Here is a 15,951-nt window from a genome sequence, read left to right as displayed (position 1 = left end):
TGTCTGATAACGCTTGTACTCCTCAGTCCTCCAGCAGCACACCCTCTCACTCTCAGCTCCTTACGCCTCTTGCTCCCAGCTCCTCTCACTCCCACCACAAACTGAAGTGAGCTCCTTTTTAAAACCCAGGTGCCCCGATTAGCCTGCCTTAATTGATTCTAGCAGCTTCTTGATTGGCTGCAGGTGTTCTAATCAGCTTCTCTGCTTTAATTGTTTCCAGAAAGTTCCTGATTGTTCTGGAACCTTCCCTGTTACTTTACCCAGGGAAAAGGGACCTACTTAACCTGAGACTAATATATCTGTCTTCTATCACTCTCCTGTAATAGCCATCTATAAAACCAGGGTGAGGAGTTGGCTGATGGAGTCTCCTGTGACTTTGGGGCCTATTTCCGATCCTCCGTCCGTTCACGTATCCGGGCAGAATTCCTCTGGGTGGCATCCACTGGCTCCCTTGACGCCTTCGAGGAGCAGTGGGCGCTGTCCGAGATTCTCTGCTCGGTGTCCCCGTCTGATTCGCTTCGTTTGACCCTTTGACCTCACTCCTGTCCCTGTTCTTTTGTTAGTTGCCCCCGTAATTTTTTGGTCTCCAGGTCCTGTGGACCCCCCGCCTTAGGCTGGGGGGGATCCTTTAGCAGTGGGCGGGCTTTGCCCACCCACTTCCTGGATCCCAATAGGATCACTCTCCTGTAATCACAGACTTGTGGATCCTCCCCTTAGGCTGGGGGGAGGTCCTTTCGCAGTGGGGGGGCTTTGCCCGCCCACTTCCTGGATACCAACAGGATCACTCTCCTGTAGCCAGCTGGCCTGACCCTGTCACAATAGTTACTCTGATTATGTAAAAGTTTATTATTTCATGCTTTAATATTTTTTTTAAATACCCATTGGTGGAAAAACAAACAAACAGTTTCTTTTCAGAAGGCTAATCTGACTGAACTATACTTTACACACTGTGAGTAGCCTCTTGGTTATCCTCAGTTTTCTACAGTTTCATTTTCCTACAAATGGATTTGCAAAGTTCAGTGGATGTAATTTTATTCACTTGTCAGATCCTTTAGTATTTCTTCTCTTATTTGGTATTTTCTTGATTATTTTTTTCTTTTTCAGCTACCTCCATTTTGGTTTTACTCATTTTGCTGGTGATGAAATGTCTTTGAGCTGCTATTCTCAAAAACATGTGCGTTCATGTTAGCACATATATGTAAATTAAAGTGAGCTATTTTTGATTGTGCATTCTAATTAACAATATAAAGGAGGGGAAAAACAGCGTTTGGCTAAATGGAAAAAGACCGGATCAGTGGAATAAAAGATCCCAAATTAATTGAAGTCAAAGGGAGTTTCCATTGATGTCAATGGGCTTTGAATAAGAACCTTATCTAAAGAATTCCAGATTTATTGCAGGTGGCGAGACCACAGTACTCCAATACCATAGGGAGGAGGAAACCGAGAATTTACAATATTTGTCATGCATTCAGTGCAATCCCACTGAAGACAACAAGATTACACAGAGTGTATGTCAGCATAGAATTTGTCTCAAAGTTCTTACCTTGCCCGCATTCCATATCTTAAGTATTTTATATTATTCATTATGCTGTTCAATGTATGGATCCAGTTTTGCTTTCAAATTTGTACACACAAGGACTACACTGTGAGATAATGATCTGCCCTAAATAAGGGGCAGCACATTATTACATGCCCGTTAAGCATCCCAGGAAAAAAGATTGTGACTCAGACACCATTCCCCTTCTTGTTTTCCTACTGCTCTGGGAAGAGAGTAAACTGCCCCAGGTATAGACCCAGTACAAGATATGCTGCCCCGTGAGCTGGGGAGATTGGAGCTGAGATTCTGCCTGTTCCCCACCCCATCCTGTCCCCATACTCCATGAGAAAGTAAGCAGCAGCCTTATGGAACCTACTTTCAAGTCTGTGATGCTACCTGATGTTGTTAGCCAGCAGAGAGATGTAAGGGGGCACCTTGGGCTCCTTTAGGCCTCTGTGCTGCACTAGCTGGGGTAAAATTTGGTGCTAAATAACTTCAGTGAGAGTTGCCTAGGTTAATTTAATATAAATCTTGGGTCCTACAAGAAGAATGGGGTCAAAGTTAAAGGTTACAGTGAATATCTTACCTTTTGCAATTCCTAACATTTTTAATTTTAAAAGTGTAACCTCATCATCAAATCTGTGTATTTAATTCTAACCTCACAAAAGTGTAACACACTTCCAGTTGAGCAGAGTTTAAAATATGGGGAAGATTAAGGAAGTGAAGGGCACAAAATAGCTTTTTTTGTATATCCACTTTTAATGAAAAAAATACTGTATGAATAGAAATGGAAGTATAACAAAGGATTTTCAATTGATTTAGGAAAATACAGTGATAAGTAGAGCAAGGAAAAACAGACATTTTAACTCTCAGTTATTCATATATCACTGAACTGCTTAGTACCTACCCTCAGTCATTTCTGTTCCAAAACAGCCTACAAAATAAAAACAAAATATATGGTACTTTTACTGAAGTATTCTCCATTAGCAACCATAAATTCTTATTTATTCACCACTGTAGTGTCCATACATTACTTTTCCATTTCTTGCATGCCAAAAAGTACAAATGAATTTTAAAAAGAAAAGAATTTCTAGCCAAGTATATGGCAGTGGAAAGAAAACTTTCTTATCTGTTTCTTCACAATTTAATAACTTGAAAATGATTACTGGCAATATAATTCTTTGATTAACATGATCAGTTAGTGCTATTTTAATGAAAGTACTTTTTTTAAAAATGTGCAATCTTTTAGAATTTATAAAACAACCTAAAGTTGACATTATCAACATGCCAGATACTTGGAACATAATCTTGAGCCATAGCCCGATTAGATTTAGGACAATTTCCAAACATTTTAGGCATGACAAAAATAAAAACGAAAAAGGAAACTAAACTAAAATAGAAGCACATGAGTGTGTTCCAGTGTTCCATATATTAAAACTGCCCCTGCTGTACGTCTTAGTATGGTCCAACTCCCAACATAGAGACTATTTATATCAGTTTCTAGTGTGTCCATATCTTCTTAAATTGGAAGAAATATCTTTAGAAAAGAAATCTGATCTACTAGAACATACAATGGGGCTAGATTAGCTTCAATTATGTTACTTGAAATAAAATATCCATTATATTAAGCTACCGGCTGGCAAGCATTAAATCAAATATAGACTTTTATATATTCTGTATTTCTAGTGAAGTGTTACAACAGAACCTTTTTTTAAAACCTCTTGGCCAGCACAAAACAAAGACTGGATTTGACTGCCTCTTATTGGCTAGTTGAGAGTTATGAAGAGCACTGTCTCTTTTGGTATTGTATTCTAAGCTTTTCCAGTTGCTCTGCACACTGCGTCTGAGCCAGTTTCAATGTCCGATTCTCCTCTGTCAGTTCTGCATATTCCTTAGTCAGCTGAGCAGCATCCATGCTCTCCTTTTCTGCCTGTTCCAGTCTGGCAATCAGCTCCTTTCTGAGGATTAAGAAAACAGGAAGATAAAAGTTGAAGTATGTAAGTGCCATTACCCAGGGTACGCTTCTGGACATCACCTGTGGTCTTGGTCCCTAGGAAAGACAACACTATAAGGTTTTGTGTTGATTATAGAAAACTTAATGCTGTTACAGTACCAGATGTATATCCCATGCCTAGAACTGATGATACACTGGACATTTTAAGCAAAGTTAAATATCTCAATTCTTTTGATTTAACTCAAGGTTATTGGCAAATCCCTTTGGATGAGGATGCACAGAAAAAAATCTGCTTTCATCACCGATATAGGACTCTAGGAGTTCACAGTGTTACCATTTGATTTAATTAATGCTGGAGCCACCTTCCAGGGGCTGGTAAACCAGCGTTAAATGGTCTACAGACCTTTGCAAGAGCATGTGTGGATGACACTACAGTATTTAGTAACACTTGGGCTGATCACAAAGAACACTTGGGAACTGTGCTGTCAAAACTCAAAGAGGCAGGTCTAACTATAAAAGCCTCTGTAAAACTGAAGTAGCCAGAGTTCCTTATTTGGGACACTGGGTAGGGGAAGGTCAAACATCCCTATGCTTTGAAAGTGGAAGCTATTGTAAATTGGCATATATTCCAAACCAAAAAATAAATCCAATCTTTCTAGGTCTGGTAAACTATTACAGGCGGTTTGTGTGTGGGTCTGGTGACATTGTCTCTGCCATCACAGATTTATGTAAAAAGACCAAGCTAAATAAAGTCGGTTGGATGAAAGCATGCCAGGAAGGATTTGATAAGGTAAAGAACATTTTGTCTGAAAAGTCTGTTCTAGCTAGCCCTGATTTTGACAAAATGCTTAAACTGCGTAAAGATGCATCAGACGTTGGTCTGGGTGTTGTGCTAATGCAAACAGGGGAGAATAACATGAAATACGCAATTGCTTTCTTAAGCAAAACATGTACATCAACTGAATAGAATTAGTCTGTCATAGAAAAGGAATGCTATGCTATAGTGTGGGCAGTTAAGCAACTATCCTGTTCAAAAGAACAGGCCCTACCTGTTCAATAGAAAATTCAGGGTCTTAACAGATCATTAGTCATTGATTAGGCTAAACAAACCTAAAGGCTCAAATTCCAAGCTTCTACACTGGAGCCTCTTCAGGATTTTGATACGGAAACTGTGCACATAAAGAGAAAAGACAACATGGCAGCAGATGCCCTGTCCAGGAAAGAGGGCCCTGACCAACTGCCTCTGGGTTAGCCACAGCTTTGTAAGGAGGAGGTGTGATGGTCTGTACCCCAATGTTCAACCCTTTTACAGGACTATGATAAATTTTGTACAACAAGTATGGCTTTGAAGAGGCATCATTTGAAAAGTCATAATTTGCTGATCATTATTGTACTGGTAAAATATGTATGGAAACATTGTATGTAAAGTTATAAGATTCTACTGTATGTCATTACTAAGGCCTTGTCTACACTACACAGTTTTGTCAACAAAAGTCAGTCTTCATTGACAAAACAGTGGAGGTGTACACACAATTCTCCTCCCACCAATTTAATTCTCCTGCTACACCGACATAATAAAACCATCTTGATGAGCGGCACAGAGCTTTTTGAGACAAAGTTAGAGTGACACATTGTCAGTGTAGACACTGTGCTTGTTTATGTCACCCTAAGGAGACTCCAGGTGGTGTCCCACAATGCCCATCATGACCGCTTTGGTAAGCAGTTTCTACTCTGCTGCCCTACAGCCAGGTACAGAGGCCTGCACTCCTCCCCCTTTAAAGCCCTGGGAATTTTTGAAATTCCACTTTCTGTTTGCTTGGCATGGACAGCTCACATCACATCTTCCCAGCCAACTATGCCGGCTTTCCGCAGCAAACATGCTCCCATCTGGAGTACACAGGAGTTGCTGGATTGGTTGGGTCTGTGAGGAGAGGAGGCTGTGCAGTTGCAGCTCCGATCCAGACATAGGAACTTTGACACCTACGAGCAGATTGCCTGTGGCATGGATGGGAAGGGGCACGAAAGGGGTATGCAGCAGTGCCATGCTAAGATCAAGGAGCTAGGGCAGACGTACCAGAAGGCAAGGGAGGTCGACCGTCACTCTGGTGCGGTGCCAAAAACATGCCACTTCTACAAGGAGCTGCTCGCCATCCTCAGCAGCAACCCCACCTTCACCGCCAAGAGCCCCATGGATACTTTGAGGGGACTGGAGGCTGTGGCCAGTGGAGTCATTCCCAAAGACTAAGGGGTGGACGAGGAGGTCAAGTTGGAGGATGATGTGGAACAAGCAACAGGCTTGTCCTGTGGCATGGCGAGGTGAGCCAAGACCTCTTTTTGACTCCAGAGGGATCTAGCCAGTCACAGCAGTCCGGCTCTAGTGTGCCTGAAGCAAAAGAGGGGAGCTCCGGTAAGTACTCATTTTGCTTTGATAGTGCATGGTTATATGAGCTAGAGGTGTCCTTTATTTTGTTACATGGTGCACATGGGAGAAGAGATTGAAATTAACAACTCTTGGTATTGTTTCATCTGCTTCTTGCTCCCCTGTGCAGCTACGCAGTGGGGGTGCCGCGGAAAAGTTTGTTAATGCACACCAAGTTCTCCTGGGAATCCTCCATAGTGATCTCTAGGAAACTTTCCTGCAGATACGCTACAATCCTTTGCCGAAGGTTCCTTGGCAGAACTGCTTTGTTTCTTCCCCTGTTGTAGGAAACTTTGCTGCACCAATTGGCAATTACTTCTGGAGGCACCAAAGCAGCACACAGGTAGCAGCATATAGAACCTGTTGGAAACCGCACGCATGCAGGAAATGCACCCCTGCATCTTTGGTTACCCTCAGTAGTGTGATTTCAGCTTCAGTTGCCCCCGCCTGTGGAAAACGGTGCCAGTATTCAAAATAGTGTCCTTAGACGCTTGAACTGATCCCCTTCTGAAACCACCCAGACCATTTCCACCATCCCCTCCCCACATCCCCCCAGCCAAACTCACCATGTTTAGTGCTCTGTTTAGTGCGTGCTTGTCAAGGAAAATTAATAATGAAAGTTACATACACCTCTTTCTCAAAGACAGTGAGTGCACACACAATACTGACTCTGTGTACTGTTTCTTGTGCTTCTGCAGATGTGTGCTTGAGGGCCAGCTCCTACACACCAGCGGAACACCTCCATCAGATAAGGAAGCAAATGAGGAGGAGTAAGGAGGACATGTTTCATGAAGTGCTGCAATTGTCAGATCAGGCTGATAGTGAGCACAGAGCATGGCGAGAGACAAACAAAAAGCTAGAAATGAATAGCCAGGAGAGGGGCCAGGGCCAGGAGCGGATAATACAGGGTCAGAAGCAGATAATAAAGCTCACAGAGGACCAAACAGAGATGCTTGGGTCCCTGACTGCACTGTAGTGCTCAATTCCCTGCCTTCCATGCTCTTCCCAAACTCCCCCCATACATTCCTTGCACTTCCTGGCCTGCCACGGTACCCCTGGCACTCCACCTGCAGGGACATCTCCCATAACGAAATCTGGACTTACACCCAGCTGTGAAATACTCACTTCAGAGAGTGCCGCTCACTGTCATGTCCTTTATAAGAAATGTTAATCTGGGCATTGCTGTTTAATAAAAATTTAGTCTTACAAATTCAGTGTTTCTTTATTTGTGACCTATGCAAGGTGGTTGCAACAGAAATTCATACACAGTAGTAATCGCCACATTTGCAGACTACAATTAATGCTCATGCAGGAATCATTACAGGGGTCATTCAATGTGGCAAGTAAACAATGCTTGGCTCAATTCATTACTGAAAGACACATTGCTGGGGCTCATTGTCAAAATGCTGCTTCAAAGTCTCCCTGATTCGAATAGCCCCCCGCTGAGCCCCTCTAATAGTCCTGGTGTCTGACTCCTCAAAATCAGCCACCAGGTGATCCACCTCAGAGTTCCACCCCTGGGCAAACTTTTCCCCCATGGTTTCACAAATATTATGCAGAGCACAGCAGGCTGCTATGACCCTGGAAATAGTTTCCTTGTTGAGGTCTAACCTGCCAAAAAGGCAGCGCCAGTGACCCTTCCATCTGCCAAATGGACATTCTTGGTTATTCTGCACTTGCTGAGTTAGTTGTTGAAGCACTCCTAACAGCTGTGGTGTATGGTTTCATGAGCCATGAGAGTAAGGGGTAGGCTGGGTCTCCCAGGATCACTATGGGCATTTTCACATTCCCTATTGGAATCTTTTTGTCTTGAAAGAAAGTCTCTGCATGCAGCTTCCTATACAGTCCAGTGTTCCTGAAGATGCATGCGTCACACATCTTCCCTGACCGCCCTGCACTCATGTCAGTGAAACGACCCTGGTGATCCACCAACACTTGCAATATCATAGAGAAATAGCCGTTTCTCTTGATATACTCCATTGCAAGATGGTCTAGGGCCAAAACAGAGATATGTGTGCCATCTATCGCCTCACCGCAGTTAGGGAATCCCATTGCCGCAAAGCCACCCACTATTTCCTACACATTGCTCAGAGTCACAGTCCTTCATAGCAGAAGGTGATTAATGGCTCTGCACACTTCCCAGCTCCAAACTGATTGGCAACTGACTGGTAGCAGTCTGGAGTTGTCAGCTTCAACACAGTGATCAACACATGCTTTTCCACCGTTAGGGCAGCTCTCATTTTCATGTCCTTGAAAGCTCCACACAGAGTTCAAGGAAGGTGGCTTTGCGCATATGAAAGTTATGCAGCCACTGCTCATCATCCCATATCTGCATCACAATCCAATCCAACCACTCGGTGCTTGTTTCCCGAGCCCAATAGTGATAGTCCACTGGATGCAGCTGCTCAATGAATGCCAACATCAATTTTGAATTGTTTCTTTCCATGGTACACAGCAGGGCAGGCACCACGGATTCCTGTTCAGATTCACAGCTCATGAAATACTGCAGGATCAGCCTCTTTGTGTTCACAAAGCTCATCACAAGTCAGGTGATCAGTGTAGGATCCATACTTTCAGGCAGAAATGGCGGATGCAAAGTTTACAGATGCAGTTGAAAAACAGCGTGAAATACACTCAGAAGTCCTTGGAATCATGGAACAGAGAAAACTGCATCATGGGACTGTGATCCCACCCCTATGATGCACTGTGATCCATTCCCAGAACTCCTAGTGGGAGAAGTTGGCGATTTGCACAGTGGGCTAGCTACCCTCGGTGCACTGCTCTCTCTCTCAGTGCCAGAGCACCAACTGTGGATGTTCTCTGCCGACAGAAAGAGCGTTGTGTGAACACGCACAAGCAATGTAATTACAGCAGTTTATGATCGTCGATGAAACTTAAATCGACTTAACTCTGTAGTACAGATATGGCCTAAGACACATTCAAAGTCCAACTAGGGGCTGGCTGGCATAGTCTGTTCCCTTAACTCACCAACCAGTTCAACCCCTTGCTTCAGGAAGAGTTTCCTTTAAAAGTTGCCTTGTCCTTTTCATCATCCTGCTTCTCACAGATTAAGTAACTTTTTAAGCATTTATAGCCCTGTGAGCAGTTAGCTCCCAGTCTGGGCAAAACAATGCTAGCAACTTGGGGTGGGGGTGGGGGTGGGGGGGGGGACAAGTCCGTACTCGGTGTCCTTATCTGGGGCCATTGTCTTCTTTCTCTTTGTTCTTCCCTCAGCATCCTTTTAAGGTACCTCAATTTATTCATACAGGAAAATCTTATAGCATAATATGGAATAACTTCCCCTTGCTAACCAGATCATATTCTTTGTTAAAAAGCAGAATGTTATTGATTAATTCATTACTCTTTTCTTATCCTGTACTGGAACAACTATTTTTTTAAATGCCAAAGTTGAATTGAAGAGAATATTTCTTACTAGGCTGCTATCAACAGGAATTTTGCCTGCCTAAGGATCAAGTGCAAATGAGTAATAGCTAAAAAAATTTAAGAGGAATCAGTTTGTATTAATTTAACTGTATTAATAATTTAGTGACATGAAACTTCCTTTCCATGATTTTCATCACTTGGGGCCAGCTGAGGTCTTCCTCAGAATGTCTTCCCACTTATTCCATTGGGTGCAATGCTGGACTGAAGGCTTGAGCTTTTTCAAGCTACCAGTTCCTAATTTATGAATATTCCAGGTAAATTACTTCAGATTTATTCTTCATTACTTTTCTTATAGTTATGCAGTTACACTAAACAGAGATAGAATAAAGTAAGCAATCAGTAACCAGAATCTAATTTCACTGCTTTTCAGCACCAGCAGGTAAAGGATTTTAAATCCATGACAAATTTTAGGGAAAAAAATATTAGTACTTATGAAAGTCAGACACCAACAATACTTAGCTAGCCTCAAGCCAGGGGACGTGCAGGCAGACACTATAAAAACTTGCACAAATCTGTAAATCAATATCAATACTGAATTGCAAAACCTGGATCAAAAGAGACTCTGAGCAAGCACTTTTTCCAACTTGCTCTACAAACAGAGCCAAGAGACTATAACCCCTTCCTGGGTTTGGCTTTATTAAATAATAAGTAATAAAAAAAACAGATAATCAAGATCACCTCAAACCTTCTCCACAAACAGTGTGTGTCTAATGCTCCTTCTCTCACTGCTCAGCCCACACCTTAGATCCTCTTTCCTAGAAAGCCAATTGCACCTCTCTTATATTCAAGTAGTATAAAGAATCGCCTGCCTCTGAGTCAGCAGAACTTACTTTTTCTTTTATTGTCAGTATCAACACCTGTTAACAGAGTGGGGTAATGTTTCAGGCAAACACTATCAGCCTGTTACAAAGGCCTAAGATTAGAATACCAGGGAACTGCTAAATGTTATGAATGGTGTGGTTTACAATGCCCACAAAAGGCTGAGACCACCTACTAATTTTTGCTTGTGACCTAACCCTGGATTTGAACTAAGCTTTCAGAGTTTGAAGGATACCACAATAAGCTCTTGCACCATCTAGCCTTAGTTATGGATGCTTAATAAATAGCTCTAGCATTTGATTAATCTATGCTTTCTTTTAGCAGCTACACTGTGGTTAAAAATTAACATAATTGATAAAGCATTTTCTAATGCTGTTGCTAAGACACTTGAGGCTATGAGGGAATCTATAGTTTCCTTTTTCAATGTCCACTTTGTTTTTTCTATGAAAAGCATGATTTACGTGGTAAAAATGTAATGAAATGCATGTCTTACAGTTTTAAGAAACTGGCAGAGCCTTAATGAAATGATTTTCACCCCCTCCCCCAGTGTTGCACAGTAAAGGCTCTTTTTGTGGCGAGCACAGGTGCCTTTTTATTTAATTCATTCTGAATAATAAATACAAGCAAATTCTGCTAGCTTATTTCTAACAAATAAAAAAACATCAGATGTTGGGGTGGAATGTACCTTGTAGGCATTGTCCCTTCATGGGAGTGGTGCACAGTCGCTCCCCCCCACCCTCTCCTGTGTGAGGATGAGGAAGGATTATGCCGCTGGATATGTGACTTACAGGGGCATGTGCCACCCCTTAGGAAGATGTAGCATGCACGTCTGCTGGCTGGTGGCAGGACCACAGTCCTATCTCCTCATTCAACATTTTGGGGCTGCTTTGACCCATAGGCGTAGTTTGACTTCTATATTTGGGGGGGGGCAGCTCCAGTCAGGCCAAGGGGGCCACACGTGAGGGGAAAATTCTGCACCCGCCTGAGGCTTACAGTTTGGGAGGAAGGTGGGGACATTGCCCATGTTCTCATCTCAGGGGGAACTAACAGAGTGCAGGGATTGCAATGAGCTGGCTCCTGCTTGGGGAGGATATTCGAACAAGGACCACTAACAATCTGGTTTTTAAGCTATAAAGGCAGAGCCTGTGGTCATGCCACTTACAGCATGCTTCAGCTGTGTAGTTCTAGCACATCTGAGCACTGACCAGCATGGCAGTACAAGCTGAAGAGTCTTTTGGGATTAAATGAAGCCAGCATACCACTCTGATTTGGTAGTGTTTTACAACCTTTTTGCACAAGTGCAAATAACTACACAAGGTGCAAGTGAGTGGAGAATAAGGCCTAAACTGGGTAAACTGAGCAATCGTCAGAATAGGAGGTTGGTGGGTTTGGGTTACACAGCATTTTTAGGAACATCCACAGGTATCAATGAAGTCCTCTGCTCAATGTACAACAGCAGTCAAAGAAAGCAAACAAGATGTTAGGATGCATAAGGAATAGGATGGAAATTAATATAGAAATTATATTGCCATTCTATAACTCAATAGTGTGGCCTCATCTGAAACACTGCAGTAAAGGTCACATTTTAAAAAGGAAACTGAAGTACGAGGGGGTTCAGAGATAAGTGACAGGAATGATTAGGAGCAGGGTAAATCTCTAATGAAGAAAGATTGAAATGTTTGGGACTATCTTAAAGGAGATGGATAAGTGGGACCATGATAAAAGCATATAAAATAAAGAACAGCATAGAGAAGGTAATTTAAGGGCTTCTATTCTCCCCTTCTTGTATTATAAGACTAAGAAAACGTTCCATGAAATTGAAAGGTGACATGCAAAACTAATCAAAGGAAATAGATTAAAAAAAAACAAAACCACACAACACAGTTAGTCTGTGTAACACATTGTCATCACTGAGACTAAGAGGATCAGACATTTAGAGTATGTCCACACTGCAATATAACACCTGCAGCTGACCTGTGTCAGCTGACTCAGGCTGCAGGACTATGAAATTGCAGCATAGATGTTCAGGTTGGGGCTGGAGCCCAAACTCCAGGACCCCACATCAGGGGGTGGGTCCCTGAATTTGGAATCCAGCCCAAATGATTACAGTGCAATTTCAGAGCCCTGAAGCCCAAGCCTGAGTCAGCTGACACGGGCCAGGTGCAGGTGTTTTATTGCAGAGTAGGCAATGGCTAAGCCTCACATGGCTACTAAGAATATCCAGAACTTATAACAGCAATTTTTTAAAAAAATAATCAAGGTCTGTGGGAGGGATATAAACCCAGATGCTTTGGCACATACACCTTCCTCTAACTATGGGAAATTAGAAGGAAACTTTCCCTAAGGACAGATTATCCCATAAATATGTGCTTGCAGAGTTTCTTCCTCTGAAGTAGCTGGTACTGGCCATTATTGGAGCCAGAAAAATGGATTACATGGACTACTCAACTGATCCAATATGGGAATTCCTATGTTCCCTGGGGCAAACTGTTTTAGTTGCTAAGTGTTGTTTCTCTGCACTCTCTTAATGTGCCAGTAATCATCTATGTCAAGAGTGGTTTAGCAGTATCCAGCGATGAGGATGAACACTAATAAAAGCATGGAAATCCCCCATCTCCAGTTCACCTGAATGTTTATACCACATAAAAGGTTTGTGTAAGCAGGCAGCCTTTTTTCTTTTTTTTCTTTTTTTTGGTGGGGACGGGGTGAGGTGGTAGAAAAAGAGAGAGTGAACTAACATGTAAGTCAGGGCATAAGCATACCCTCAACTAGGGGTCTACTACAATACACATAGAAGAAGGGAAGTGAAAAGGTATCCATGGCACAGAAAAGGGACAATCCTAGACCACATTTACTCCAGGCATGTGTTAGAATTGTTTGGGGGAGGAAAAAGATAAAACTGGCCAGAGCTAATGATACAAAATATAGCTAGCAACCAAGACAACTCTAATATTTAACTGCATAATCCAGGGTCATTAGCTAGTAATAGTAATGTAATAAGTGCCCAAAATAACCAGCCATCCTATCCCTTTCGCCCAAAATTAGAGATCTAACACATCTGTCATGGAAATATAAGAAGTTACAGGAACATAAATTAAATTACATTCACTGATCTAAGTGTGGTGTATTCTTGCCTCCACACCCCTTTCTTCCTTTTCTATCTCTTCTTCCATTTCAGGTTGAGTTTGTCCCTTGCCCTACATATCAGAACAAATTCTCTGCTGGTGTAAATGGGCAGAATTCAAATGAAGTCAGAGCTGTGCCCATTTACAGCATGTTCTCCCACCAGTCTTGCCCTTTGTTCTACCCTATAATTCTCATTTTTTGATCCCCTCACCCTATCCCTCTCTCTCACTCCCTCTTTCTCATGAGGTAACTGCGTTCATTGCTTCCACACCTACCATGGATTGTGCTCTTACTATCTGCCTCTCCCACAAAGAAAATGGGGCAAAAAGACTCCTGCTGTGGAGTGCAGCAGTCAGTGTTAGTCCAATTCACCACCTCCCTTTATAGCTTTGTGCTCCTGCCTCCCCCTGCATTCTGTAGTGAAAAGCACATTGCAAAGGAAGAGGGTCTGAGGGCAGGAAGAGAAGGCAGCCAGGAGAGGGCCCCTAAGCAACAGGAGGCCAAAAGAGACACGCCAGCTGATGCTAACTTCTTAGCACTGGCTGGTGGGCTAGCATGCAGGACAAAAGTGCAAACCAAGATTGTTAACTGCCCTGCATTTGCTCTAGGTCCTTGGAAAGAAGAGAAGAGAGACAAATTACACATTATTTATCTACCATATTTCTAAGGCATCTGTCACTTTGGTATGTAAACAAAGTTATAAAGAAAGCATTTTATAAAATAACCCTTGTCAGCTGTAGTTATTCAAATGTGCTTGTGGCACTGATATCTATTTATGCTTATGATTGTTTTGATATCATTATGATATGATTAAGTTCCCTCCTTGATAAATTCTGATCTGTGCAATAGTGCTAATTTACCATATGATCTTTACTGGTCTGCGAATATTTTTCTAGAAGTAACAATGTGGACTATTCTGTTTAGAGCAGACTATCATCTTGTTCAATATTTTGAACACAGAGTTTTGTATCATCAGGCTTCCTGGCAGTATGTGTTGCCAGGTAATGTTTGACCTTTGCATTCCACAGATAAACTAATCTGTGGAGAGGAAGTTAAGAATACTGGCAGGGTAGCCATCTAACATAAGATCTCTTGGCCTCAGTAAAAATGTGAACTGAGTGGAAGAAGAATATTGCACAAGTTACTATATGTTCAAAATAAAAGGGAGAAATCATGTGTGTATTTATCAGTTTATTGTATTCAATATTTACAAGCAAGGATTATATTTATCTGGCATATTACACTATTATGAATCCACATTTCCACAAAAGGAAGGTTAAAATTTGATAATATTTTGTAGTAAAGTTTGGACATCTGCAGTAGTCCCTAAACTGGTGAAGTTTCAGAAAGCTCAGAAAAGACTCCATTTTTGAACTTCTGTCATTCAGACAGACTTTTCACTCCGGCCCACTTCTTTTTAGAAGAGATAAACTTCCCTTTCTTCTAATTTATGGAATATTTAATATCTCATTTCATCCCAGCCAGTGTGATCCACTCTAGTCTATTAAATTTCAGCAAATACCCCCACTTATATCTTGTTCCCTGTAACTTTCAAACTGTTTCTGTCTAGAACAGTATTGTACTATCCAAAAAATTAGTCAACAGGCCAAAAATCTTTTTCTCCTCCTTCTTTTTTAGATTAAATGAATTGAGAGCTAGTAAAAGGTGCTGGACTGACATCCTTATCTGTCTAGGCATTTCTAATCCACCCACCACCATGGTTTCTAGGTATCATGTATATTATTAGGAGGCATATAACAATAGTCCAGAAAGAAATTACATAGCCACTCTTGCTTGGATATATTTTTGTATATGTATTTGGAAATCTCCAGCATTAAACATTTCTTATGTGCCTACTGTCAGAGTATCTGTATATACATAACTCTGTTCCCAAAAGACAAATTTCATTCTATCATATGCAATAAACTATTTTTAAAAGATTTTTATTAAAGAAAAACCTCAAAGTCTCAAGTGTGTTTTGCTTGAAAATGTGTGTAGTTCATTTAGGTATGTATCACTTGTAATAAAACATTTATATCAGCTTTCTGAAAAAATAATAATAATAAGACCGCTTTTTTAAGCCTGGGTACCGAAAGGTACTTAAATCCATAATTTGATATATAAGTATCAGACTTGGATTTTCAGAGGTGCCAAGCACAATGGCTTCCACTGAAATAATTTGGGTGCTAAATATGGATTATAAATATGTAACTGACTTTAGACAACCAAGTTTAGACAAGTTTGAAAATTTTGGACTAATATCTGCGGTGGAACAGATAAATAGTCTCAATTTCTTCCCATCAAAAGTTACAAAAATACATTGTTAGCACTTACATATTATGTTATTCATTTAAATTTTGAATTCTTTTCCTTGTTTTAGCTCTACTCACAATAAATCGGTTCCATTCAACTTCTGAACCAAACCTTCACAACTTGTGGCCCAAATCCCAATAAATGCATATATCCAAATTTGCACACACAACCATACACTTGGACATGCAGACATTTATTTTACACATGCATATTTGTATTTGCTCATCCAGAGGCAGGTTATGCTTGTGCAACTTAGGTGGACAGTTTTGAAAATCTGTCAGTTTTAGGATCCCAAATTCAATAATCTTTTAAATCATGGCTAGTTTTGTTGGATTTTTC

The 15,951-nt window shown here is 41.4% G+C and overlaps 1 protein-coding gene across 9 annotated transcripts in view; it reads right to left on the bottom strand.

The window, feature by feature from the left end:
• Window positions 1-2,276: 2,276 nt before the first annotated feature.
• MAP3K7CL (MAP3K7 C-terminal like) overlaps window positions 2,277-15,951 on the bottom strand; it is an 88,809-nt gene continuing 75,134 nt past the window's right edge. For all 9 annotated transcript variants that reach the window (XM_005283890.5, XM_005283891.5, XM_065576746.1 and 6 more), the window contains one exon: window positions 2,277-3,495. In XM_005283890.5, the coding sequence (XP_005283947.1) occupies window positions 3,315-3,495 (181 nt within the window). In that variant the 3' untranslated portion in view covers window positions 2,277-3,314. The remainder of the gene's footprint in view (window positions 3,496-15,951) is intronic.

This window comes from Chrysemys picta, chromosome 1, assembly GCF_011386835.1.
Source record: "Chrysemys picta bellii isolate R12L10 chromosome 1, ASM1138683v2, whole genome shotgun sequence".
Classification (NCBI taxonomy): domain Eukaryota; kingdom Metazoa; phylum Chordata; order Testudines; family Emydidae; genus Chrysemys; species Chrysemys picta.
This window is presented reverse-complemented; position numbering and strand designations above follow the sequence as displayed.